Source organism: Melospiza georgiana, chromosome 13 (genome assembly GCF_028018845.1).
Source record: "Melospiza georgiana isolate bMelGeo1 chromosome 13, bMelGeo1.pri, whole genome shotgun sequence".
Lineage (NCBI taxonomy): Eukaryota > Metazoa > Chordata > Aves > Passeriformes > Passerellidae > Melospiza > Melospiza georgiana.
In genome coordinates, this window is record NC_080442.1 from 9,168,351 (window position 1) to 9,196,095 (window position 27,745).

At 43.2% G+C, this 27,745-nt stretch overlaps 1 protein-coding gene across 1 annotated transcript in view; it reads right to left on the bottom strand.

Moving 5' to 3' along the window:
• Positions 1-542: 542 nt before the first annotated feature.
• Positions 543-27,745, bottom strand: part of TNFAIP8L3 (TNF alpha induced protein 8 like 3) — a 44,169-nt gene continuing 16,966 nt past the window's right edge. The window contains exon 2 of the mRNA XM_058033701.1: positions 543-3,545. Coding sequence (XP_057889684.1) covers positions 2,983-3,545 — 563 coding nt within the window. The 3' untranslated portion in view covers positions 543-2,982. The remainder of the gene's footprint in view (positions 3,546-27,745) is intronic.

The window sequence follows — 27,745 nt, forward strand, 5'->3', positions numbered from 1 at the left end:
TCTTGTCTTTATTATATAAAGTTGGCAGTGATGAAGCAAAGAATATTGTGTCCTGCCATGATATGATTCATAAAATTACCCTGACAGAAATGTTTTACCAGCAGGAAGGCTCGAAGCACCACTTAAGGAGATTGCTTTAAACTTTGATTTTAAGGTAGTTGTCAGTTTTCTCTTTGTGCCAGTATTTCACTGCTTTCAGTATAATTGCCATGTGAGCTGTTTGCAAATCCTGAGCTCTTTCAGCCAAAACAGTTTGCCTTTGCTGGGAATAAGGACAGGAGAATAAATGTTTCCTGTTGAAATGTTCTGGTAGGTTCCAGCACCTCCATGTTTAGGACAGGGCTGTGAAATCTGTCAGGAATATGATTTCTATCTGCCTTAAATCACATCAAGCTAAACAGGGCTGAATATTTAATGGAAAACTTACAGGAAGGTCCTTGGAGGAGTGAGATTTTGGTTTGTGGCACCTGCTCTTTTGCTGCTCTTTGTGCTTGTGATACAACAGAGGTGGTAGGATAAATAAATCAAAAGGAAACAAAAAGGGCAGTAATCACACATTTTTAATCCACAAATGTGATAATACATAATATATTTAAGGTGACCTGAACATTGCCCATATTTTAGCAATGTTTTTACATACCAAGCTACAAGTACAAAAGTAAACAATGAATATACAGGATATGCAAGTATGAGAAATACTTGAAAACATATCTTTCCTTAAGGCTACTCAGATTATTTTTAAATAAAACAACAGATGTTCAGCTGGTGTGTTTAAAATACCAGAATCTGAATATTGATACTTGAAACACACAAAAAGTCACAAATACAGGATATCTCTTCCTTTAGACATCTTGAATGTTGAATAATCTTTTTCTGGCCTTAAAAGAAGAACTTAAATTTGTTTGCCACAAATGAAACACACAAAATCTGACATGTGCACTGGGACAGGAGCATTGGATACAAGAAATACAGTTCAAAAGCATCAGTTGACAAGTACATGCCTGGAAGAAATGCAGGTAATGATGCATGTAAATATGGCTCTACAATGGCTGAACTTGCAACCCCAAATGTTGCTGTTTCATTTCTGTGTTGCAAAGGAGTTGTCCATCTTCATTGCAACTAAATCTATTTTTAATGGTTAAAGGAAATATGGGGGGAAAATTTACACCATTAAAAACTGTTCTGCCAATGTCTTTCATTTTTACTGTGCTTCAGATGAGTTCTCCTGGGAACAGGTAAAAATCCATCTAGAACAACCCAAGTGAGTATATGACCTGGGTGTGTGTATTCTCAACTGTATATAGGTAGGACAGTAAAAACTTGTTACAAGAGATAAAATATGGTTATTCTGGGGTGAGGAAAGACAGAAGGATAATAAGAATTTTGAACAGTTTTCTCGTAATACCATAGTACTCAAGAATTTATTTAAATGAGAAACATTTTTTTTTTCTTATCCTAAAGTAATGAGTGATCAACCTGTAAGTTTCCCTTAGAGAGGAATGGCTTTCAAATATATTTTCTTGTCTTTGTCAACTTTCAGATACATGCATCTCTCTATCATAGTATACATGATATGGAAGGTATTACCCCCAGATGATGGCACTGTCTGCTCTCTGTGTCAGCTGAAAGGAGAGGGCTCCTGACTCTGCAGTGCCAAGAGACAGAGATGAGTCTGGAGGATAAGATGGAGAGGGGAGATTTCTGAACATGTGTTTTTCACTCTGGATCAGTCTCCACCTACCCAGGTTCTGCAGGTGGCAGCCAGAGCATCCCCTCTGCTCCCACACTCCCTGTGTCCAACCATGCCTGCACAAAACCCACTTTCTTGGCAAAATGCTTTCAGTTTGAAGACATCACTATACCTTGCTTCAGAAAAACCCTAGAAAATTCACTGAAATCATTCTGAACAAAAACTCACTCCAGGAACTCACCAGAGTCACTAAGGCTGTTCTGTTTTGACAACTGTGGATATGCTACACTTGGAGGCACTGCACAAATAGTGGATGGGGTTCCTTTGTATCCCACCTCTGGTTTACTGTAGGCACAAATGTCATGGGTACATTAAACCAAGAGTATTATCTAGGCTGAATCTTTTGAGGCTCAGGGATGTAAATGTTGGTGTCTCAGATGTGCTGCTCCTCATAAGGGCAATTTCAAAATCTTCACTGAGAGTATTTTATTCTGTCAGGCAGAAGAGTAAGAGCAGCACAACCTTTAGTCTGAGCTCACCTGCTGTTACCCAACAGACAAGCCCTGAGAGCAGGGGAATACTATACTATTTCATCTGCCTTTGAGTTTGAACCACTGAGCTGCTTTTCAAATTAAAATGAAACCTCCTCTCTGTTGTTAGCAGGTATAAAACTAAATTGATGAAACTGTTGCTTCACCGAGCAGTTCTTAAGATTTTCTCCTGCTTGTACGATTTTTTACTCTCTTATTAGATTTATAGACCATGTAAAATCAGAGATGTTTTCTCATATTGATTCCTGATCCTTTTGAAAGGAGTGAACTTAATCCATTACAGCCCTACTTTCTGTCAAAGCCTTTTCAGTTAGCGTGGAAATAATAAAAATATATGCACCAAGGGCCTTGGGGGTAAATTCCATGTATTGCTCTTGCCTTCATCTGTCTATTTTTACATAGCCATGCATCTGAGTTTACTTTCTGTTCACATGTTCAGCCTTGAACACAAAGCTAGCAAGATCATGGTGAATAGCAATCTGTGTCTGAACAATACACATCAGCAGCCTTGTTCACTCTGCTCCTTGAAAGAGACTGAATTATCTGAACAAAGCATTAAAATCGACAGCTTTCTCATTTAAGTTTTCCACTTCACCACGAGCCTGGTGAGCACCTTCTGGGCCCTGCAGGGGATTGTAGTAAGACTGATGGGAAGGAAGCTTGCTTGCCTACCATGGCTTAGGAAGGGTGGCCAGTTCTAGAGAGAAGTTTTTGGTCGGTTTCTTGCCTTGGAGCGCGGTTTCAAAGAACCTTCTCGTCGAGCAGTTTGTTGATGCCGTTGCAGATCTTTTTGAGGTAGGGCCGGCAGTCCCCATCCAGGCTGTAGAGGGCAGACAGGAACTCCACATCTGCAAAGTGGTTGAAGACGTGGTTGATGCGCCCGTGGGAGCGCGCCGTCAGGTGCCGCCCCACGAGTTCGTGCACGAGCTCCTTGCACTCGTGCAGCAGTTCTGCCAGCACGTTCCTGTCAAAGGTGTACTCCACCTCGTAGAAGCTGACGATGGTCATGGCAGTTTGGTTCAGCTTCTTCCTGAACTTGTCCACGATCTCCAGCTCTTCCTGGTTGAACTGGTTGTTTCGGTAGAGGATCCCGATTTTTATGGCCACTTTGATCAGGTCTTTCATGATTTTATGGGCTTCCTTTTTGTTCCTGGTGTGCTCCTTTGTGACTTTGTACAGCTCGTCGAAGATTTCGCTGCTTGTGTCGTCGATTAGCATGTTAGCCATGGTTTTGGTTGCCATTTTACTCAGGATCTTTTTCTGGGCTTGCAGTGCAAGATTCTTGGAGCTGAAATAATCGGGACCTGGTTTGGGAAAGAAAAAAAAGGGGAAATGTTAATTTTATTTGGTGAATTATTTTTGCAATCAGTTAAGAAAGGAAGTACCTGCATGCTTAAGTGAGACTTTGCACGTGGCACTGACCAGAACAGTCACGACTGCAGGAACGCTCCCAGCACACTATTGGCAGATATCCTTGGGGTTCCACCCTTGAAACATGGGTGTAAATATCTTTACACCCATGTTTCAGGTCTTGCAGCCACTTTATTTTGATTGCAATAAAGAACAGAATATCCTGGCAGGGGATATATATGCTGATTCCATGATAGTAATTTAATTTTGTAGTTCAGTATGAAAGCTTTCTTGGCAGAGAAATCTGCTGAGATGTGGTGGTTGAAATAACACATGAAGTACCAGAGACAAGCAAAAAGATATAGTGACAAGCAATATATGAACCTTCAGAGTTACACTCTGGTCATTGGGAGGCACTGTTGTTCCATGGTAAGGCTAAGCAGATTCACAAGAATGCATTTATTTTGCCTTAATCTGTAGTATCAATGCCTTGCCCTTTTGTTATCAATTTGCAAAATTATAGAATATGACTTTTATAAAATATTGGTGCCTCAGTGTATGCAGTTCCTGACAGACAAAAATATCTGAACTATTTACATTTATCAAACAAATATCGTGGTTTTTGTCTTTTACTAATATCTGTGCATTTCTCTCAGCAGAGCACCTGAACACATGGCTACTGCTGGGCTTTTTATCATGAACTGTAATTCTTGGTCGAGATTAATTTGACTTTCCTCTGTTCTTCACATTAATGTTGGCTTCTAACCGATCCTCTGTGGACAAAGCAAAAGAAACATGGCTATGAAGTAATGGTCCAGGTTAATACTGGGGCAGCAGAGCCTCTGCAGGATCAAAGGGCACTTTATCACTGTATGCAGGTGGTGGAGAGGGTGTGTGTCTGGGGAGGACAGCCAGTGAGCCCTGAGTGATGGCAGAGTGGCCTCTTTGCTCCCAGACACCTTCTCTGTCTTTCCCTCTCATCTGCCCTCAGTCTGTGCTCCTGCAGAGGGGGTGTCCCTGTGTCCCTGCCAGCTGGGACCTCGCTCTGCTCACCAGGACACCTGGCTGCTCCCAGGGGATGGAGGTAACCATGTCCTTCACCAGCTGCTGGGAAACCAAACCACTAAGAGATTAAAAATGACAATAAAAATCAAATCTGCCAGTACTTATTCGATTGTGGGGTCTGAGTGAGTCTTTAAGCTGGTGGGGTGAGCTCCAAGGCCCTTTCCAGCCTTCAGCACAGGAGTGCTGCACTTCTCTGCTCCTTACACCCTCGTGCCAGGAAAAAGGGGTGCTGGCTGCCAGTGCTCACTTGGAATTTAAAGCCCTCTTTTTAATTCTGATTTTCAAGTTGGATGGAATATTAAAGTTGTCATCTTTGTGTGCCACAGCTGTTAAAGAGTAACATTTAATTTCAACTGAACCACCACCTGGAAAAAATAATTCAATGTGCTTAAAAGAATTGCCTGTCATTTGGAGAGAAAATTGTGGGGCTGAGCTGCTGTCTGGAGGAAATAGGAAAAACTGTGATTTAATCTAGAAATGATAAAAGCAGGATGAAAGCATTCTTTCACTTAGCAGTACGTGGGCATATAAATAGTATCCGTGATGAGTAATTATGTGCATTTGACACACTGAAATGGGAGATTGTTAGTGTCTGTTTCTCTAGTGAGTGCTTGCTATTAATCAAGTGGATGTAGTTGATCAGCACCTGGTTTGATCAAAAACTGAAAAGAATTGCAGTAGATTTTTAGGATATTAATTTTACTGAAGTTCACGACACTTCAGCCTCGTGCCCTTTGCCCAGGGGAGAGCCCAGCTGAATCCTTTGTGCCTGGCCCTGCTGCAGGGACAGCTCTGCAGAGCTGCTGCAGTTCTGTGCTCCAAGCAAAGCCAGCAGTTGGGGTGAGTGAAACATCCCATCCCATCCCCATCCCACACCCTGGGGGGGTCTGGGACCAGCAGAGCCAGCAGCGCCTTAAATACAGACATATGCAGCTTCCCTCCCTCCTGTGTGATCTCCGAGACAAAGCTGGACTTTAAATTAACACATAAAAGCTTCTAATGAACTTTTCAGAAGGGAGAGTTGTCTGGCACAGAAAATAAAGTGTGATATATGTTTGTGTGTCTAAATTTCTGTCTCTTATCCACAAAACAGGGCAGTGTGACCATCAAACATAGGTCTCTTTCTTGGGACACCCTTGGGTTTGGTAGCTCAGACGATACCACAGGTCCCAGTGAAAGGTGCAGGCTGTGGAAAGCACAGCACAGCTGGAAACCATCAGGCCAAGTTTAACTCAGTGTTAAGGCTGGAATGCTTTTCCACAGTGAGCCCCAAGTGTGGGATCTACTATTTAATAGCACAAGACTGAACTCCTCCTCATCTTTCTAAAAGTAAAATAAATAAATGTATTATTGCATTGCTGCTGTGGCTCCCTCCCCACTTTGTGCTCCTGCCTCTCCATCCTATCCTTCCATGGCATCTGCAGCCCCAGCCCTGCCACTCCTCAGGATCCAGGCAGCCCCAAACCCTTTGGGCAGGCTCCTTTCCCCTGGCTCCCTCCAGGGCCTGTGCTGCTCCCTGCAGGAGCTGGCAGTGGTTTCACCAGGAGCTGTATCCCACTCAGCTGTACCAGGCACAGGAGGCTCCAGGGGGCACAGGCAGAGCTGGTGGGCACAGATTGCAGTGCACTGTTGAATACAGAAGCTGCAGCTGCTGCCACAGTCCCTGCACCACGTCAGGAGCTGCTGCCGGGCTCTGGAGGAGGTGAGGGGCAGCAGCCACCTGCCCCAGGGCTGCCAGCAGAGCCCCAGCATGGCCTGCCCTGGCCCAGCTCCTGCTCTGCACTCAGACCACGTGTGTGGGATGGGGAGAAGGCAGGCAGCAGCCATCAGCCCCCTCGTGCATCCAGACAGCGGCGTGGGGGCTGCTCACAAAGGGCTGTGCTTTGGCTCTGGGTGTGCACAGCTTTGCAGCAGCGTCTGCTGGAGAGGAAGAGAAGCTGTTTGGATTGATTGTCTGGATTCCTGCCTCCAAAATCCCACTGTGCTCAGACACCCAGGTGATGCCTTGCCTTTCAAAGATCACAAGTGCTTAGCCACATGATCACATTCAGGCTTTGGTGGGGACAGCATGTTTACCGTGGCAGCCTTTTCTTACTGCAGCACATTGCTCACTACACAAAATACATCTTCACCTCCTACATACAGCAATTCTATTTTCTGCTTTCTTTCATACAGCAAAACAAATCAGCAACGACATTATAGATGCTATTAGCTTTCAGGAACATTTCACCAAGGCTAAAAATGAAAAACCACCCTCCAAGCATACTGCTTTGTTGGCTAGTTATTAGCTTCCATTATAGAAAATCTGACATCTTAGTTTTTACTAAAGAAAGGGCCAGTTCTGCTTCAGATCTGCTCTCACCTTCTCTCTGTCATCTAGAGAGCTGTGTATGATGAAAGCTGTTTAAAAAGCTCCTCGTGGTGGGATTGATCCTACAGCAATCTTCCACACTCCTGGAAGTGCAGCTGTCCAGCCCTGTTTCCCCAGCTGTGGTGCCCATGGAGGGCAGGAGGATGGGGAGAGGCTGCCCAGGCAGTCCCATGGTCAGGGCAGCACACCAGTCCCCACCAGTGACCACCCAGCTCCTGGCATGCAGTGCTCAACATGACAAAGATGTCTCACATCCACTAAACTTAATAACACGATTGCTTAATAACAGAGTTGCTTAATAACAGAAGTGCAGAAAAAGTTTGGCAACTCTAGAGAGCGGATGTAGGAGTTTTGTATTTGAGGAGTTTTTGAGACTAACATGCAAGAACATCTGTAATATTCTCCAAACATTTTGATTGCAGATGGCTGTACCAAGTACAAAATGGTCAGAACTAAATGCTCAGCAATACTATTTTTATGTAAATCTGCCTTCAGCTGCTCTGTACAAAACACAGGCAAATCCACTCAACCAGAAGATACTTCCACTATGGTGAGGAGGGAGAACGGTCAACATTTGCTGGAAGCAATTAGGAGGATATGGAAAGCAGCCTCCTGAACAATGAATCCATTTTGCCCCCAGTTAGCCACTTAGTCAAAGCCATGATACCATTTTGCAGCCAGCATATTTTCTCCCCTGGCTAATGGCTGAAAGCTGAGTTGAAGTGAACTCTGGAGAGAGTGTGGCTTCACCACAAAAATGGGGAGAGGAGGAGTTGATCTAAAGGGTTTCTGTGGAGGCTGCCCAGTGCATTTTTAATTGTTTCAGCAGGCTGGCTGGGATTTCACCTGACACTGGGAGCTGTTAGCCAGTGCCTGCTGCAGCTTGTCCTGGGCAATCCCTCAGCTCAGCCATCGGCTCCACCTGCTCCAGAGTGAGACACACATGAGGAGCTTTGCCTGATTTCCCACTACCTTGGGTGCGACCCCACCTCAGAGCACTCAGGGCGGTTGTGCTTTCCAGCCAAGGAGCGCACGTGGTGGAGCCACTGAGTAGCCTTGAGAGCATCCTGGAGAGGTGAGTTGAGCTGTTTTAAATTAAAGGTCTGAGCTAAAATCGTGAAGAGGCTGCAGGTCTGAAGAGGGTTCCTGCAGCTTGGCAGGAATGGGAGGTGATGGGAACCAGAAAAGGGTCCCTGCATCTGTGCCCCAGCTGTGCTGGAAGCGAGCAAAGGGCTGAACCTTAACTGAACAAGATAGAAATGCATAAGAAAGTAAAGATGATGAAGAGGCTGAAATATTTTTAATACTCCTGAATCTTCACTTTTAAAATGCAGCTTCTGCAGCAAAAGACAGGCTTCAAGGAGTCAGCAGTGCTGCTGGAAAGGTGGGCATCCCTCCAGCTGCTAGCATTGGCTCAGGCTTGTGGGAGATGGACCAAGCCAAGGGCCAGGCACACTCTCAGAGTCTGCCACAGTGTGAGGGGGCTGGGTTGTGAAAATTGTTGTAGAAATGTGCTGTTTTAATGACTTTTGTGACCCACTTTGAATGCATCTGTGTACTTTAACTTAGTGATGTACCTGCCCCTGAGCATGGAGAGTCTGGGAATGGCAACGAGGCAGGTGGATTGTAAAACTCTTGCAGTGGATATCTGAACGGTTAATCCAGTGCTGCTGCTGGTGTTGATAATTTACTGCTTGTTAATAACCTAAAGATTTTCCTCTAATGGCTCCTTTTCTTGACATAAATACAAAAATGCTTAATTTCCATCATTCAGGCAAATGTTAGAGGAAATGAGCTGCAAATGTGTGTGTTTTATTTATCCATCAAGTCTTACTTGCATGTTATAGGATTGATTAGAAATGTGAACTGTAGGATTTAGGATTTCAATGTAGCTCTAAAAACAGTCCCCTGAAGCCACTTGCAGTGCAGTGTTTTAGCCCTGGGCAGGCCAGGCACGAGCTCTGAGTGTGTCTATTGCTCTTGGACAGCCACAGGAGCACTGCAGAAGAAACATTCAGTGTTTCCAGTCACTTTCAGCCAAGAAATCCAATAGAGCAGATGGAATACATCAGCTTTCAGGGAGGGCCAATTTAAACACGTGTAAGCACCACAGGCCCAGTGCTCAAACTTTAACACTTCCAAATTGTTACTGTGAGCATAAAAGGGTTGCTCATATCCGCAGTGGAACAGGAGATTACAGACTGATAATTATATGATCCTGGGAGAATGTACCAGTGCCCAAATGTCTGAAAGCAGGACTTGGACATGCTGGAAAGGGCAGCAACAGCCCTGTGCAGAGGAAATATGACTGAATGGAAAAAAAGACCATTTTTCCTTTCAGTGCTTTAGATGAGTAGTAACTATACCACAAAAACAGCTCTGTCTGGGAACCTGGGGACTGGGGATTCCAATGGACAGTCTTATTTCTGCTGCTGGTTTGTATCTGGCATTTACTTTTCTAGTTCTCTATTGTTGCTACATACTGGAGCTGCCTTTCAATACCTGGGGGAGGTGGTGGAAGGCTGGGGCCCTTCTGTAAAGAGAAGAGCAGTGAGAGTGAGTGGATAGATTGCTGTCCTCTGGGTAATGCAAGGAGCCTGTCCAGGGGAGAAGAGCTCAGCTGCAGTTTCCATCAGCTCTGATGGAGCTGCCAAAGAAGGGTCTGGCTGAGTTTTGCCCCTGGTAGCTGGCTGGGAACTGAACTGCAGTGCTGTGCTGCTCTCCTGGGTCTGGGAGCAGTGGTGGTGTGTGGATGACAGCAGAGCTGTCCCAGAGCTGAGCCTGGCTCGCAGGGTGGAAACCCTCCCAGGCACTCCCTGGAATACATGGCAGGGCTGGCAGCAGGCTGGGATTTGGGATGGCTGCTGTTTGACATTACAAATGAGACATTGTGCTTGGTCACATCCTGCAAACTCGCAGCCAGCCCGTGGGAGAGGAAACCCCTCCCTGCCAAAGGGGCTCACTGGGGATCATCTCTGCCCCTGGGTCCCACAAACCAATGGGCTGGGCCAGGCAGCAGGACCAGCCCTGCTCCAGTTGGCACGTGCAAGCAGCAGAGACCTCTCTGAAAGTGGCCACTGAAGCTTTTAATTTTATTAACCAGATAACGTTAATCAGAATCAAAGCTAAACCAGGCTGTGGCTCAGGGAATGGTATCTTTGTAGGGTGACTTTCAAGAGTTCATTTTCAGCTTTCCCCCTTGTATTTTGCAGCTGTGCCAAGGCAGCAGGCACAGCTGGTTAGGTCCTGGCAGCTGGCAGTGAGTGATGCAGGGCTTGCACAGCACCTGGGGCACACCCAGGGTGCGAGCAAGGCTCTGCTCCCGAGTGAACTGCTCAGGAGTGAAAGTCTGTCTGCCAGGAGTGATAGTAAAATACCAGGGTGTTTGGGTTTGTAAGCTTTGCTATACAACCAAAAGAGGTTTTGATAAACTGACCACTGTATTTTATAAACAGGTTTAAAGTCTTTTGATGTCAGTTTATGTTCATGTCAAAATACAGTGCAAAGAGAGAACACCCCCGTCCCAATAAAGCTTGTTTAGCTCTGCCTGACACTGCCAGACAAAAAGGTTCCCCACTGACAGCAGAGTTTTGACAAGGGGAGTTTGGTTACTACCCCTGCAATGACCTATGGATCCTGTTCTTGTTTTGAGACAGGTGTTTATGAATATATTAATGTGGGGTTTTTTTAAATGCTAGTTTTACTCTAAAAGACTACTTTTGACCAAAGAGGCATGGTGGCACACCCAAAACACTACAGTCAGATCTTATCTAAGCATGGATAGCTCACCAACCACAGCAGCCCTGGTGGCACTCAGGGACATTAATTGGCCAGGAGTTTTTGGCCTTCAAGCTGTCTGTGAAGTTTTTTTACCCAATATAGGCTCTCCAGAAATCTTGGGCAGGAACTATTGAAGAATTTAACTTCAGCCTCTGAAACATTTTGTGTTTCATGGCCTTTGCCTTTCCCATGATCACCACATTTATTACACTGTCCTTTCTAGAAGACACAGCAGGGAAAAAAGAAGCTATCATGGGGACTGTGTGGCAAAAATACCCAATTAGTCAAATAATTATTATCTCTATAGGAAAATTAGGCTTGTTTTAATGTCTGGCCATGTAATTTTCACAACAGGATTGTAATGAGTTCTTTGATATGTGCTAAGGGGTTGTTTATTGCTTAGAAGGGACAGAGGCTCTTGGGGAATATCAGGCACATAATGAATGATAAACAATTATCTTGTTAAGGAATGAAGGCTTGTAGTGTTCTTTGAAAGGATTCAACCATCATGTTCTACCGCACTAAGGTAACAATTATCCAGGAAAGAAAGGATTTTCTTGCCAAAGTGTTGTTTGTCACAGAGACTTAAAAGCCATGTGAAACCTTTGAAGATCTTGCAGCTGTCCTGTTTTATCCAGATGCCACTGTTGTAGCAGCTTCTCTTTGTCAATGATCTGTAGAACTTGCTTGCAGTGGTTCCAACTGGGAGATTTGCTCTGCACAAAAACTTGAAAAGCTCTTTGAACATTGTGCCCCTTGCACAGGTCTGGGGGGCTTTCAGTCCAGTTTCATCAATGACTGGAATTGTTGATGAGCGTGTGCACGGTGCTCGTGTGTTCTTTTATCCCCTCCTCTGGCAGGGTGAGGCACAGAGGGAGGCTGTGCAGGCATCTGTGCCTTTGTGGGCTCGGTGCTTGGCAGTTAGTGCAGGCACTGCTCCTGGGTAAGGGGAGGCTCACATTTCCCTGTGCTGCTGCAGCTCAAATGCTTTCTGCTCCTTCCAAAGAGGTCTCTTTAGCATGCAGGAGCTGGTTGTTCCCAGTAGGAACAAAATAATATGCTGTTAGTAAAGCAAGGCCCATCAATATCAGCCCTAAACATTAAACAAGGCCTCTGTGCAATCTGGGTGCTTTAAATAGTTAAAGTGCAGCTATGAAACAAGCTGCTGGGGACTGCTTCACCAACTGCTATTTTTTCCCCCACCCATTTCTCATCCTCTCAGGAAGAAAATGTTGAGGGTTTATTTTTGTGCCTTCAAATTGCTTGCTGTTGCACTACACTGCTCTTTCTCCGGAGATAAAACGCCCTTGCCTTTTGCATAGAATAATTCTATTTTTGACTCTAATATTTTAAGAATGGCATGAAAAATAACCACGTCTGTGCTCTAGGGATGTACAAAATTCCATGAGAAAGCAGGCACTTGGGACCCCAAGGGTAGCTGGTCTGGAGATGCTGTGAAAGTGAGATGGCATTTCTCTGTAGGCTGCAAGAACATGGGAGGGGGAAGCATTTCTGCTAAACCAGGTCAAGGTGATAAACTGCAAAGAACCCACACCAGGCTGCAGCTGCAGCAGGTGTCCAGCTGCTGTGTGAGCTGAGCCCTGCCATGGCCAGAGGGAGAGGATGGGGCAGCAGCTGCATCCATCCCTGCAGAGCTACCCCAGACACACTGCCAGGGGCGTGAGAGGCACAACTGCAATTCACTCTGCTTCTGGGGTTCCTGGGTTTATAAACAGGCAAAACCCCTGGTAACAGCCCTGTGTTTTCCCTGCTTGCAGTGCTGTGAGTGCACTGAGCCAGTGTGAGCTGGCTGGGCTGGGTGACACCTGTCAGGGCGTGTGGGAATGGGAAGAGGCCAAGGGCAGTGCAGGGGAAAGACAGGCTGTGGGAGCTTGATGTGAGTTAATGGCATCTGTGTGTCTGGCAAAAGAGGGAGATACTTCTTTAGGGACACTGTGTGCTGTTGTTTTCCTAATTTGGTATTTGGTTGCTTGACCACTTGGTTTTGAATTAAGGTGATGGATGGAAGGGGAATAAAGCAATGCCAGATATCAGGTGCAGCTGGAAAAACATACTGTTGGTCCCTGAATAAAAAGGCCAGAGGAGATGTTAATTTCCACATTTAATTCCAGCCATGCCTCCAAACTATGTTTATACCAGAGAACAAAGTCAAATGAGGGGAAGGTGAAGAGGACAATAATGGCAAGAAATTTCTGACAGGAGTTCACTTTCCTAAGTCAGGAGCAGACACTGTAGACTGATCACAACATGTTTAAAACTATTAAAGAAAGAAGGTTTCCTTAACCTTTTGCATAGGCTATTTATTGTCTAATTTTTATTCTCTGTGTATGTGTTTTGGGGGAGTCAATTTAAAAAGAAATATTTTGAAGCTGCTGATTAGTGCTCACAGCTCTGGAAGATGAGGGCTCCCATCTGGAGCTGCAGTGCACAGAGAGGCACAGCTGAGGCTGTCTTACAGCTGGGAGGGCAGGACTGATGGGAGTGTCACTAAGCAAACCAAGGGTGTCAAATCTGCTCCAACAGGAGAGCCTGGTGTGGGCATTAGGGAGCTTCAAGTGAGGCTTATCCCATGATGGGCTGATGTTCCTTAACAGATTAAACAAAAAACCCAAATCCCAACCCTCCCCCTCAATAAAACAAACGCAACCCCTTCACCAAACAGAAAATCCCACTCAAAACCCCAACCCAAAACTACTGCTAGAAGAGGCTCTGCAGATGTGTGTGTCTATTACTAAAGGAATCATTTTCTGAACCCTCCCCTTAGTGATATTGTCTGTGTCACAGAATCATTACCTACAAGGTATGTGGGTGCACTTGTCTCTGTATTTATAACAGTTTTCACTCCCTCCATGAATGCAAAGGCCTGGAGTTGTAAAGGCATCTAATTTATCACTGACTGCAGTCCAAAATTTTAGCTCCTATTCTGAGAAATGTGCAGGAGGTAAAAAAGGACTTGAACAGATCTGGAAGAGTTGATGCAACTTGTGAAGTCTTTTGGGGTAACGAAGATGCTCTGGGTTAATTAATGGCTCCCTCTCCTCCTGCCTCCCAGAGCATCCCCTGCTCGCTGTGCCCCAGGGCTGTGTCCCACTGCAGGCAGGGACAGCAGCAGCGTTTCTGAGCCAGCTGTTCCAGCTGTTGCACTGCTGCTCCAGCAGCAGCTTTCAGGGGCAGACCTGAGCTCCAGCGTGGCAGAGAGGGTTTCGCTGCTGCTTGAAGCACTTTTGTTCTATCCAGCACCAATTAATTGTTGACTGTGCTGCAGCTTTTTGAGCCCAGCACAATAGCAGATGGGAACGTTGCTTATGCAAGTTCATAAAAGACCTAAGGGTACCCTTCCTTTCTGAGCAAGAGCTGCTGATAATATCAGTTTCTGAATGATGCCTGCTCTGGTTTCTTTTAACTCTTTTGAAGTTTTTGGGTTTTCTTTAACAATTTCCTTACAGACAGTCTCACTGTAGCCTTGCTGAAACAAACCCTGCTTGCTGTTTGATTATAACCACCAGGACTGATATTGCAGAATCCACCTACAGTGAGTTAGTTCAGTGGTGTAGTTATAAATGAACTGGTGGTGTTACAAGTTTAAAAGAGAAAATTTATTTTTCAATGACAAGCAAATGAGTAAATTCCTTTTCCTTGTAGTTTAGGCATTTCCCCCCTTCTTCAACAGAGAGGAGATTAGGCCTGTGCTATACTGAAACAGCTGCCCACATATGAACACTGGAGCTCTGCACAGCTTTACAAGAAAATCTGACCTCAACATGTCAATATCCTCAATGCAGAGGGAAACCAATGCCTTGTTTTCTGTCTGAGGGTGTTAGAAAAGTATTTGTTAACAACAACAAAGCTGAAACTGAAAGGGCAGAAGATGTGATTACTTAGAAGAAGAGTTTGCTGTTTAGTGTTGTTCCCCAAAGAGACAACAAAACTAGAAGAGTCTCCATGTACTTATTATTTGGAACAATGCTTTACTGTTTGCCTGGTCATTCAAAAGAAAAGGAAAGACATTTTTACGGTTGCAGAACGTTAGGCTGTGTAGAATCCTTCAGTAATTTTATTTTCCTTATTTTTGTTTCTTCTTCCCCCTGTCCCTAGAGAAGGATTAGTTACTGGGGAGATGGCCAACCCAGATTCCAAATGGAAAACTCCTGAACAAAGGAAAAATTAATGCTGGTCAATGCAGCTGGGATTCATCACATTCTGCATCCCTTACAAGTTTTTGTGCATCTGATTGGGGATTTATTGGTAGGAACACGTTGCCTTATGCCTCAGATGTGATCTATAACCTTGTTTTGCTTTAAATGAAGTCTGATTTGGACTTTAATATATCCTTTGTGTGATCTGCTCTGCACTGCTTGTCTACAGTGTCAGGTCAAGCATCTGATCAAGATGCACAAAACACTAGGAATGAATATGTGATGAATTCCAGTCCTGTGGAAAAAAGGACACAGGTTAATATATCTGTCTGGTCCACATGAACCGGACCACCTGCTGGACTCTCCACACTTGTTCTTGGCAATCCTTCCATAGGGAATGACCACTCTGAGAAATTTAGTGCAGGCTAATGAAAGCTGAGCCTTACAGTACAAGCAAAAGATTATTTCTTTTGGGAGGACAGAAAAGGTAGGGCAGGAAGTAGAATTGCAGATCAATTCTGTTCCTCTTTGGTTCAAAACCTGCATGGATATTATCTGCTATTATCTGCTAAATTTATCATGTCTTAGTGTCTTACACCAATGAAAGAAAACATCCCGAGTTTATACTGGGAAAAAAAATAAAAAGGAGGAGAAACCTGACAACTGGTGATGGTTTCCTTGTTGTGGGTTTAAAGTAAACTGCTGAGCATGGCATCAGTATCTTCACAGTGAGGTGACTGACCCACACAGCACAAACAACACCCGACAGGCAGAGCTCCTGCAGAGGATAAACACTAAAGAAATAATCTGGTTTGTGCTTTTACCTTGTTCATTGTGTATATACAAAGTACATCATGCCAGGAGGGAAATACTGATGACAGGAATGCTTTTGCTGTCATCAGTCTCTAATAACAGGGTAACAGCAGTGGCTGTAACACCCATGGTGCTGAAGTTCACTCCGAGTACAGCTCTGTATTTCAGGAAAGCAGAAATGGGAAAGATGCTGGAAAAGTACTGAAAGGGTCAAGACAGTTCTTAGAAGCTCTGTTTATTCTGAGGCATGTGAGTAGCAGCAATGTGTTATGTGGGGGTTTTATATATTTATATATATGTATGTATGCACATGTATCCTCATTACATAACACTGCAGCTCCAAGGAGTCATGATTGAATTTGCACAGGAAAAAACCAAAACTCACTGCCTTTGCACTAGCTACAGAAAAGCCTGACAGGACAAGCCTCAACAAACACAGATAACCAGAATGTGCCATCCCTGCTGGTTTCAATTCTGTGAAGTCTCTGAGCGCACAGGCTCTGATTTGTGATGATGCCCACACGTACAGAGAGCATCCAGCTCTGGGTGCAGCAGTGACAGTGGCCTCTGGAGAGGCTCCCCGGGAGCTGATCTGGCCCAGGCTGATGCTAAGGGAAGCCCTGCAGCTCAGCCCACACTGCTGTCCTCTGGCTGCCCCAGAGCTGCTGCCTCTGGCTCCGGTGTTGGTGATGGAACAGCAGAGTCCCACAGCCCTGGGGAACCGGGGATCACCAGCAGGAACCCATTCCACCCCACAACTGACACTTCTGAAGGGACTTTGGTCAATGCAGCCCTTTCTTGATCTCAAACATGAATTTTTAGAGTGCCTGTGGTACCTGCTGAAGAAGCAGGGGCACTGGCCTGTTACTTCTCCTTCTGGAGCCATTTTAACATAGGGAACTTCTTGAGGCTGACCTAGAAAGTTCCCAAAGGTGAGTTTAGATCCATGTTATCTCTCCTGGAATTGACAAGGTATTCAAAGACTGAACACCCTTGTGGAACTTTCTCAGATAGACCAGCAGCCACCTGAGGGAAAATACTGCTTATTTTCCTCTTGCTGCTTTGTAGGACTTGGCAAATCCTTCTTTCCTGGAAAATTAATCTTGCATTTCTTAGTCCTGCCCAAGGACACTGGGCTCAGTGCTCTTTCTGCCTGAAGAAATGTGACAAAATCCAAATCCTTGCTCCGCTCTCATCAGTCCTGTAGGAAAAAAATGGATTTTGCCCAATCCTATGTTTCCCATCCAACTTCTTCTGCAACAAAGGAAAGTGTTAATTCCTTTCATGAAGGGGGTTTGGGCAGTTCTGGCATGTCCTGCTGCAGCTGGGCAATCCCCAGAGGGGACTTGGTCAGGCAGGGATGGGTCAGATTGCCTGGAGCCCATTTCTCACACCTGGCCCAACTCCTTCAGTGAGGGGGTCCAGCAACCCCTATCACACACTTGGCTAGAGAAATAAGAGCCCCATGCTCCTGCTTCTGTAGGGTTGGATTTTCCTGCAACAGATTTTCCTATCTGTGGCTCCTGCTTGTGCTCCAGCCATTGCCATAGCATATCCCAGAGACATTCACATCTAAGCACACAAGGAATGAGCAGAAAGCAGAGAGCTTTTGATCAAATGAGACGTTTCTATGCTTTCAAATGGAGATAGGAGCCTTACAAAGGAATGACTGTATAGGTGTAATTCATTGCTGTTATTTCATAAACCACAATAATCTTGAGATTCCTATGGGTTTGCAGCAAAAAGCCTAGAGAGTGATAATCCTGTGTTTGAGCTCTGAATATAGGTATTGCTCATAGGGAGTAAACTGCTGGCAGGAACACTTCAATAAACTCTATCATCAAGCTGAATGATACTTTAAAATAATTGTTTTACTTTTACTAATAGTTATTATTAATTTAATGAAGTTTCTCACGATGCTTTAAACCAAACAAGAGAATGTTTGCAGTCCTCTGCATGGAGACACCACACATTACATATTCAGCAGGAAAGGTCTGGCAGAGGAGCCCTTTTGTTTATTCTCATTTCCTTTTAGCCAATGCTAATCTGAGCTCCTGGTCTCATGCTGTTAAACCCTACACTTCAGTATAGCTGAAGCTTCCCCTGGCAAATAACTGAGCAGCAGTTTAACCCTCACCTTAGTGAGCTGGGTCTGCTGCCAAGGAGAGCTGGCCTGCTTTTCTTTTTTAGGTTTTTTTCCCTCCTTTCCCCCACCCAAGTCTATTCAAATAGTTTCTTTTGCAGCAATCTGTTCTCTTCCTGTGGGCCTGATGCTGTTGCTGAGGTGCCCTTGGCATGGAGCTCTTCAGGCCTTTGCTCATCTGCATTTCCTCAGCTCCTGCCAGCATTGCTCCCTCCCTGCCCAAAGGGCTCACAAGGTTTGTTTCAGGAGCAGCACCTCCCCATCAGTCAGCTGTCTTTTCTCCAAGCATAAAACCAGAAGGTGCTTTGCCACTTGCCACTTTTCAGTATTTTCCCTCCAAATACTCTCATGCTTACATAGAAGCTTTAGCTTTTTGGCTTGCCTAACAACCAATGCAAAATATGTCTGTGACAAAATTGCATTTTCTCATGGCAAAAGGGCTCCCCAGTGAGCCTCTCAGACTCGCCCCTGTGTGAGCTCTCATTAAGTCCAGCCCAGTGGTGGTAGTGTAATGTTGCTTCAGTGGACATTTATTTGACTTTAATACACAACAAATTGCTTGTGGAAAGCTTTTATCAAAGAAATAAAGCTCCAGATACCAGAACTCTGTCTCTTATCTAGTGAGATATAGCCTATAAATCCAAGCAGCATGTTGGAGATTGCAAGATTTCTAACAAATGGAAAGAGTGGGGTAAAAATAAGAAAGTCAGCTGTCATTGTGTGTGTTCTGGTCCCATGTTCATGCTCGTGGCTGGCTGATGCAATTTCTTCTTGGAACACACACAAAAGATCCATCCTAAGACAGCAGCTGAAGAGGGATTTGTATCCAGTGACTTTGGTTAAGTGAGACCATTAATGCTCTGAACGCAAGTCTGTAAATGTGATGATAAATATGGTTTATTCAGGGCAGCTCTGAGTTTCTTAATCAAGATGGTTACAATAATGATACTGTTTTGGAAACTGGTCAAATAGAACCTGATAAATCTCCTTAACAATCTGATGGATATGGTTTGTAAGATTCTAGAGATGCTTGACAATTGTACAGCAATCTGCCTTGTTCCAGAATAAAACTTGGTCCAACACTATAAAAAGAATGTAACATATTCCAATATTCTAAAAGCGTACACTTGGATGTCTTAGTTTGGGCATTCCTGTAATGGCTTCTTCGAATACAATTTAATTGCTTTCTTATTTTACATTTACCCATAAAAGTTCTTTATTTTACAACCAATGAAACTATATGCATTTGGAGGCACTTTTTTCCCTTCATTTTCTTTCCAAAGAGAAATTTACAAAAATTGAAATATATGGCCAAGATGTTGTTGTAAGAAAAAGTTATCTGCTCAGATAAGCTACAGAAAACAAAATGTTTAAAGAAAATACTTGCTTTTTTTTCTTCACAAAGGTGAAGAAAGTACTGCCTTGTGGAGGAGCATTTGCTGTATGGGGATTTGCCTCTGAAATAGCTGGGGATCCCAAAGGTTGCATATGAACAAGATTTAGGACTCCATTCTACTTCCATTTATGTAGATAAGAATCATTTTGCTATATTCAGAGTTTCATGAAAGAAAATCTTTGCTGATATAAATGATAATGGCCCAAAGTGGCCAGGTAAAATTCTGATGTCACATATGATGACACAGAGCTTTCTTTTTCCACGATGTACTTAGGTTTGGCTCAACCACTTCTCATCCAATTCTGACTTAATCTCCAGCAGGTTCTCTTTCCTAATTCTCTTAGAGGGAACTCACTATTTAAAGGGGACATATCCCAATCAACACTTATATATATTTTGGGTGCACTTCACCACCTTTCTCAGAAAGCATTTTGCTACAAGACATTTGATGTTATCATTCTGATTTCCCACAGCTACCAAAGCATAACTCTGCATTGCACAGTGGCTCCAGTCTGAATTAATGTCTTGAATTTAAAAAGTATGTCTGTCTCGTACTCAGGCTCTCACTTTCCCCACTGGGGACTGAATCAGCAAATAAGAGAAGGACTATTTTCTGGTTTCTTTTAGTCATGTTTATTTTTCACTAAGACAACTTTTCAGAGAACAAGCTGAAATCTTACTGTGTCTGCTCTTTCTTCATTCTTTTTTTTTTTTTCTCACCACAAAATAATATAAATCATCTGGAATATGGGATATAAATTATTTATGTCAATGGCTACATTTAGGAGTGACTTTTAATGGCATTATCTTTGCTTCAGAAGTGAAGAGACTACAAGCATAGGTCAATACAGCAGTAAAGGAAAAAAACAGCTTCAGAGACAGGAAAGGAGAAATGTGCGCAGTGGATGCTTTAAAGTTTTGAAGTATAATAGGCTAATTCCACCAAACTCTAATGATTTGTCAGATCTCTGAAACTCTAAGTTCTTTGTCATTTCTTAGCTGTCATTTTTACCATGCATGCTAATTACTGTATTTTGGTTAAATATGGGCAACTGTAATCACACTCTGTTCTTCCAGTCCTGCTTGTGCAATCTTTCTTTGTCACACAAGAAAAATGGACTTTCATCTTCAAAGGTTTACGTGGGACCTTTAAAAGATTCCATGCCAAAAGTTTCCTCCATTCCTCGCAGAGTTTGCAGTGTCCCATTGCAGCTTTACTCCCATGAATGAGCTCCAGGGAGTGAAGCTGCTGGGGCTGCTTTCCCTAATTGAGATGTGCAGAAATGAACCGAGCACTCTAAGTGGAACAAAGAGATCCAATGTGGACATTTCTGTGTGAGTGTAGTGTGGGTGTTTTTGTGTGAGGGGACCTTCTGAGGTCCTATGACAGTCTGTGAGGGGCTGTCACACCAGCAGAGCCACCCCCACACAAAAATATAAAATCCTTATCCCTTGAACAGCTGCCATAAGGAGCCTTTTCTCCCCAGTGAGTCCTGACTGAGGCACTGAAGTGGGAAGGAGTGAATGAAAAGAGGTTTGGCTCTGCACTGCCAGGGCACAGCTCTGAGAACAGAGCTGTTCAGCAGTACCCTGATTGGAATGGCTGCAGGCTCAGGGGACTCCCTGTTGCCAGCCTTGGCACCTTGCTGATTTTCAGCACTATTTGTTACTTTTTTTAAACCCAAAGCCAGTTGAAACTAATGAAAACACGCTTCCTTAGCAGCCAGGGATTTTGCAGCCAAGCGCTGCTTAAACTTTCTAATGTAAATAGCTTTGTCATTTTATAGGGTATGTTCTGAGTTAAATGAGCATACCTTACTGGGAAATTGAATTAAAAAATATTGATTTCCACCCTTCCTCATATCTTTCCAAATATGTCCTTAATTTTTGCCAGTTCTAAGGTGACCCTGTTCATGCAATCTAATGTTTAATAGCTATATTGAATAATATCCCAAAGATGAGTCACGGCGTGGCTGAAATTTGCACTGAAGTCATAGAAAAACATAACCCCTGAATCAAAAATAATTTGTGGTCTTTCCTATACCCTCTGGCCCTAGGTACAGAATCAGCCTCTGAAAAGGTTTCCTTGTCTTTAAAATAAGCTAAATCCTCTGGTTACACCAGCACAATTCCCCCTGTGCTGGCACACTGCTCCAGTTCTGCACCCAGAGAGGGAGCACTCCTCTCATCACATTTATTTTTAATAAGTTGTCTGAAGAACAATACCTACTCTGCACCTAATGAGACTTAAGACTGGACAAATACCACAGCTTTATCTACTTATGCAGTTGAGAACAGGGAAAATCACAAGTTACAGACTGTCTCTAGCATTCATATAAGCTGGAATTCTTGAGCTATTTTGACAGAAAATGTTGGCTGGATGAAATATTGTTGGAAGTGCATGTATTTTTTCCCTAAAATCCCTAGTGATTTCCTGTCAATCTCCCAAGGTTTTCAGCCCTTGCTTCTTGAGTCTGCCATTTGAGTTAGCCTCGCTGCACTGATTTTGGCTGAAAAAGTGAATTGTTCCCCAATGCAATAGGGAATCCAGCTCAGTCCTCCTCTTCGGACTAAGAGAGCTGATACTGACTTTGGTCATGTAGACTTGGTGTCTTTTTGGAAAAGAATCCCAAACAAAACTATCAAAACAAACCAAAAACCCCAGAAAAAATATATATGTATAGATATGTTACACAAATTTTTTTGGGGGGGAATTTTTCATTTTCAGTGACAACGCAGCACCACTAGATTTTGCAGTGCAAAGACTGCCTTTTAATCAAATCTAATCTTGCATGCACTTATGTAGATCTCCCTAATGATAATTCCATCTCTGACACCACAGGACTGGTAATACTAATTGTTTCAGCATGTTATTATTGTTTCAGTTGTTATTGCTGTCTGCTGTCCAAAGCCTTTGTCATTTCACAGGACAGCAAATGCATTTATTGGGATATCCTATTTCTAAAATATCCAACAGAAAAACTATTGTTATCATAAAATGTTCTAAGTGTATGAAGCATGAAAGGAACAACCCTATTTATACACATTGAAGAGTTAAGTCACATACTTTGGGAGCACTGTCGCTCATTAAAAAATTATTTATGAGTTGAATTGTATCACTTCTAAATATATGAAGAGTTGGGATGGCTTCCAACAATTACTGAAGAAGCCAGCCAAGTGATGCTTTCCAATTAAATCAGGCTGAGTTGATTGTTTTTTTTTTCTTTTTTAACTTCTCAGCGTCCTGTGTTCTTGCTTCTGTTTTTGATGATCCAAACAGACAATGCATTAACCTCGTGCAAGTGCAGTCTCACACGTCTTCTCTCTGGTCTCCTTTCATGTGCTGGGGAGCAGGAGCAGTCTCTGCAGGTACTCCCCACATGAAAGGTGTCTTTCTTGTCCACAGAAGTGCTGCTGCTGGTGCTTCAGTCCTTGCTTTTATTTAGAACCAGTTGTTATACAAAACTTCAAAGTTTTTAACTTCAGATAGCTTATTTATATTTGTAATGTTCAATCTTTGATAATGACTGTGTTAAAAAACCTGAGTAAGGAGTGCAGAGCTGAAAGCACTGACTTCCATGGCTGTGCCTGTGCAGTTCAGGCTATACAAAGAGACAGATGAAAGTCCATGATGTCTAATTTATTAGAGGGGAAGTAAAGAACAAATTAATTAAAAAGAAAAAAGCTGGACAAAAAAAAAATATAATTACTAAGCCCTGAAGTATTCCCTTTCCTCCTTGTATTGGATGAAGCTGAGATGTTTACAGGGATGTCACGCACCACTACTCACGTGTGGTATCACACTGGTACCAGGTCTTGATAGAGAAAAAATTCCACAATTCTCCACTGGTTTATTTCCTGGGTGAAGGATATTATAGAAGGTTACATCTTTATATCCAGGCTGAGTCCTGGACTGTAGACTGGAGGATATACCCAGACCACAGCAGCCCATGAGCTTTTTACAAGATGTCTGAGAAAAAGGTAATTATGAAAACCTAGTCAAGTCTTTATAAGCCTAAATTTACTGTAAGCACTCTGAACTGAAAAAAACTTATGTAATCTGCAAAATTAAACAGAACACTGAAAACACAGCAGCAGACTATTGAGTGCTTATTCCTTCCCATAGCTGGCTACAGTCATCTTTGCTGCAGAGCTCACTTTGTTCTATGCTGAAGAAATATGTCAGCTCCAGAGAACATAGGGCCTGCCTTATTGCTGGGGTTGGAACTTTGCCACTCAAAGATTTAATCAGAACAGTTTATTTTTTTCATTGCTCTGGAATAGATAACAAACTCATTTGGGTTTCTGGCATATTTATTTAGCTCTGTTACAGGTTCACCTACTCACCCATGATGGTTTACAAGATTTAAATAAAGGTTTCTCCTCGATTAGTGCTGGAAAACGAAACCAGCTTGTGCAACTTGGAAAAATGATTTAAAATGATGGAAATTATTCTTGTATGAGGAAGACAGAAATAGCCCAACACAAGTGCATTCTGCAGTTGCCAGTTGAAACAGGCAGCCTATTTTGTGCTGTGCCTTTTACTGATTAATTTCTAGGGTTGTTCTCTAAAAGGAATCTACAGTTAGTGGGACTGAACTGCTGCTTTCTGTCAAGTGGAAGCTGAGTGGCTGTTCCATAGCCCTTTTCCAAAAGCTCCCTTTGAAAGCTGAACGCTGGAGCACAGAGATGTGCCAGAACCTGCATGTGGGGATGCAGGAATGCAGCCCTTGCCCAGGGTCTGCAGGTCCTGCCAGCTCCTCCCTCTCTGCTGGGACAGAGGCTGTCACTGCCCATGCCACACTCGGCAGCTTCAGCCAGAGCATTTGGGAAGCCAAATCCATGTGTCACATGTCTGCATCTCACCAGCCTCTCCAAGAGCATCCCAGGAACAACGTGCAGCAGTCCTGCAGGTGGAGCAGGGCTTGACACACACTCTCCTTCCCTAAATGGGATTTCCCTGCCATGCTCCTGGCACTTACAGACCTGTCTGCTGTTTTCAATAAAGATTTCTCTGGTTGGTTTCAGGAGCCCAAGTTTTCTGGGCACGGCAGTACCACCTAGCAACAGACAATCTTTAGGCCCTCAATGAAGTGCATCTTATGGGTCTCTTTTTTACCCACGTGAATTTCACAGTCTGAGCTGGGATCAACAGATGAAAGAGTGGGAGAAAGGGAAGTTTTATCCCACTTCCACCCCTAGTTCTGCTCAGCTCACTCATCTCATTATCCTCCTCTCCTGGGTCAGGCTGCATCCTCCCCTGCCCCAGTGACAACAGCAGCTGGTTGTTCAGCACATGTCCAAAATAGCACTGGGCTGTTCCAAAAATTGCTATAGCTTCTCCTCTGGGGCACAGCCAATGTGGTCTCAGTCAAACTATTTATTTACAATACATCTTAAAAGCCCTCTGACATCCCAATCAGTAGCAAAATGAAATAAACATTGATTTGTTACAAGATGTATGAATCTTTCTACCATCAGGGAGAGGAAGGAAAATAGAAGCTTTAGAAACAATCAGAGTAATAAGTTTTGAATCCTAGTCTGGAAATAGCAACACACACAAAAATGGACATTTTTAACATATAAAGATCTAAAACATATTTTCTACATTTTTGTAATTTGAAGGCTCTCAAAGCATAACGAACACAAATATCTTTTTGTTTGCAGTGTATATCCTGCTTAATAAACCATCACACAAAGCATTTTGGCTCTTAAAATAACTGCTAAAATGAAGGCTGTCTAACAGAGCATAGATTGAGATGGTTATTAATGCTAACACTTGGCACCTAGCTAGTCTGTCGAGGCTCTCTGCTCAGTAAGAACTGAGAAGTTCATTGCACTTGTCTTAGAAACGTCTCTCCATAATATCCATATTTGGAAAAGAAATGGGAAAAGACACCGAAGCAAAATATTCTTTTCCTCTCCAAGCAGAACTTAAGAAAATGTTATATTATCTAAGATTGTATAAAAAAAATTCTTTCACAGCAATCACTTTCTGAGGTATTTAAAATTCTCTTACTTGACTTAGTTAAAAAACAATGTCACTGCTATCTCAAATTTGCTAGAAAGAGACTGACAGATCTGCCCTGAACTTCAAATATCAGGCACTTGTTCATTGTTCTTTCCTAATGAAATATCAAATTTTCACTCCTGTTTGAAAATCAAATGACAAGACTGTTTGACTACAACAAAGGCACTAATTAGAAAATTCCCCGGCAAATGACACAGCCAAGACTGATTTCTGTTCAAGACTATGATGTTTACCCTTGTTTGGGTAAATAAGAAATACAGAAGACAAGGATAATTAGTTATTTTGTGTATCCTAAACATTTTTAGTCCCAAAAAATTTCCACATAAAATTGTACTTTCAAATCTTCTAAAAAATCCCAGTATCATCTTTTACTTCCCACCTTCTCCTAAGCTGTAACCCTTTTCCTGCTGTATATGTTATCCATGTCAGAAAACAAATTCCTTTTGTTTTAATTTATCCAATCACATCATCTTTGCTCGTACCCATCAGATTTGACACTCAAGCTGAGAATTTTCATTAAGGCCTGCAAAAGGACAGATTTTGGGACACAGCTAATCATGATTCCTTCATCCTTCCCATGTACTACAAACCACTCCAGGAAATGTCAACTTTCCAAAGCGTTTTAGCATTTGAACATTTTGATTGAGAAGGAATCCTCAGCCTGTCAGTGGTGCTGGTTTGTGCTTTTAAACATGAACGGTGTCTCTTTCTGCTCCTGGCAGGGATCCCACTTCACACATCAGCTAATTAACCACAATTTACACTGAAGTACCAATGATTACTCTGCTGTAATGCTGCTGTTTCTTAGCAACCATGAAAGATATGGTAAAGGATGTGAGACAGAGACCCAAATAACATCATTTCCAGGTTGAGAACTTCCACCTAGACTAACCTACGAGTGGGACAGTAAATTAATTTTAAATTTCCATTTCCTTACTTCAGTGCTACGTGCCGTTTAGGCTCTTGACAGGTTTTCCCAGTCCATGATGACAGGTAAGCATTTAACTTCCCCAGAGCTACTCCAAAAAAAACTTGTAAGGCTTAATTAGAAAAATATTTCCTGCATTATTCCCATGTGATGACTTATGTCTAGCACTAATTCCTCACTTGATGGGAGTTCTACCAAACTAAAGCTGCAAGGTTAGGCCTTGCTTCAGTGTTACACAATAAACAAAAATCTATTTTATTAGTAGCAAATTGGTAGTAGGTAATTATGTTTTCCCTCAAAATCTTAATAAGGTTTTTTGAGCATTTAAATTGCCTGACTCTGATCTGAAGATACTTTTTTCTATATTAACCAGCTTTATACTACAAGACAATTCTGTCAATGCTTTTCAAAACTATTGACAGAGTTTAAAATGTCTGACCACTGAAAGTCCAATTAAAATCAAATTCCTTTAATATTTGATGAATCCTTTTATGACTTGCTATGTATCTCTACTCTGTGATTGCTGCTTCCATATGATGATGTCAAAAGTGCCGATTTAATTTTTACTCTGGAAGAAATGGAAGATTGGTTTCTGTGATCCTATTTATATTCTGCTTTTGAACACAGGAATGACTGACGCAGAAAACCAAAAGACAAACTTTGAAGTACCAAAGTGGGACAAAGCCTGGTGGCTCCGACTCAGATGAGGCAGGTGCCCACGCTTTGGATTGTGTGTCGGAGGCACACAGAACGTGCAGCCACGGGAGGCACACGGGGAAACACCCCCAGCCCTGGCAGCTGGGAAAGGGAGGAGCTGCCCTGGGAGGGATGAGCTTGATGCAAGAACTGGGGGTCTCATGGGTCACCTGGGGGGCACAACCCCTGCAGGATGCATGTGGCACTCACATTTGCTGGAAAAATCCCTTTGCCCAGGATTTTCTCCTGGGAAGCTGAGAAACCTCAGAGAAAGAGGAAAACATTAATGATCTGATTTGCTTCTCCTGTGTTTTGCTCCTCTGGAATGTGTTTGGAGATTGCTTACCACAGGTAATTGTTTCATTGGATTCTGGTGTGAGTGTTTTGACTCAATGGTCAATCAGGGCCAAACAGTGTTGGGACTCTGGAGAGAGTCACAAGTTTTCATTCTTATCTTTTTAGCATTGTGTAAGTATCCTTTCTGTGTTCTTTATTATAGTATCTTTTCATATAATATAATAAAATATTAACTTTCTGAGAACATGGAGTCAGATCCATCATTCCTTCCTTCACTGGGGCAAATACAACAGATGCAGAACAGTGTCTGCACCACCACTGTGGTCAGCCCGTGATGGCAAATTTACCTGGCACCAAGGGCAGAACAGGGGTGCCAGCCCTTTGCCAGCCCTTCTGCACTGGCACCTTGCTGGGACAGAGCACAGACCCAAACACATCAGTGCTGTCCCCGCTGGCACCAGGTGTTTCCCATCAGCA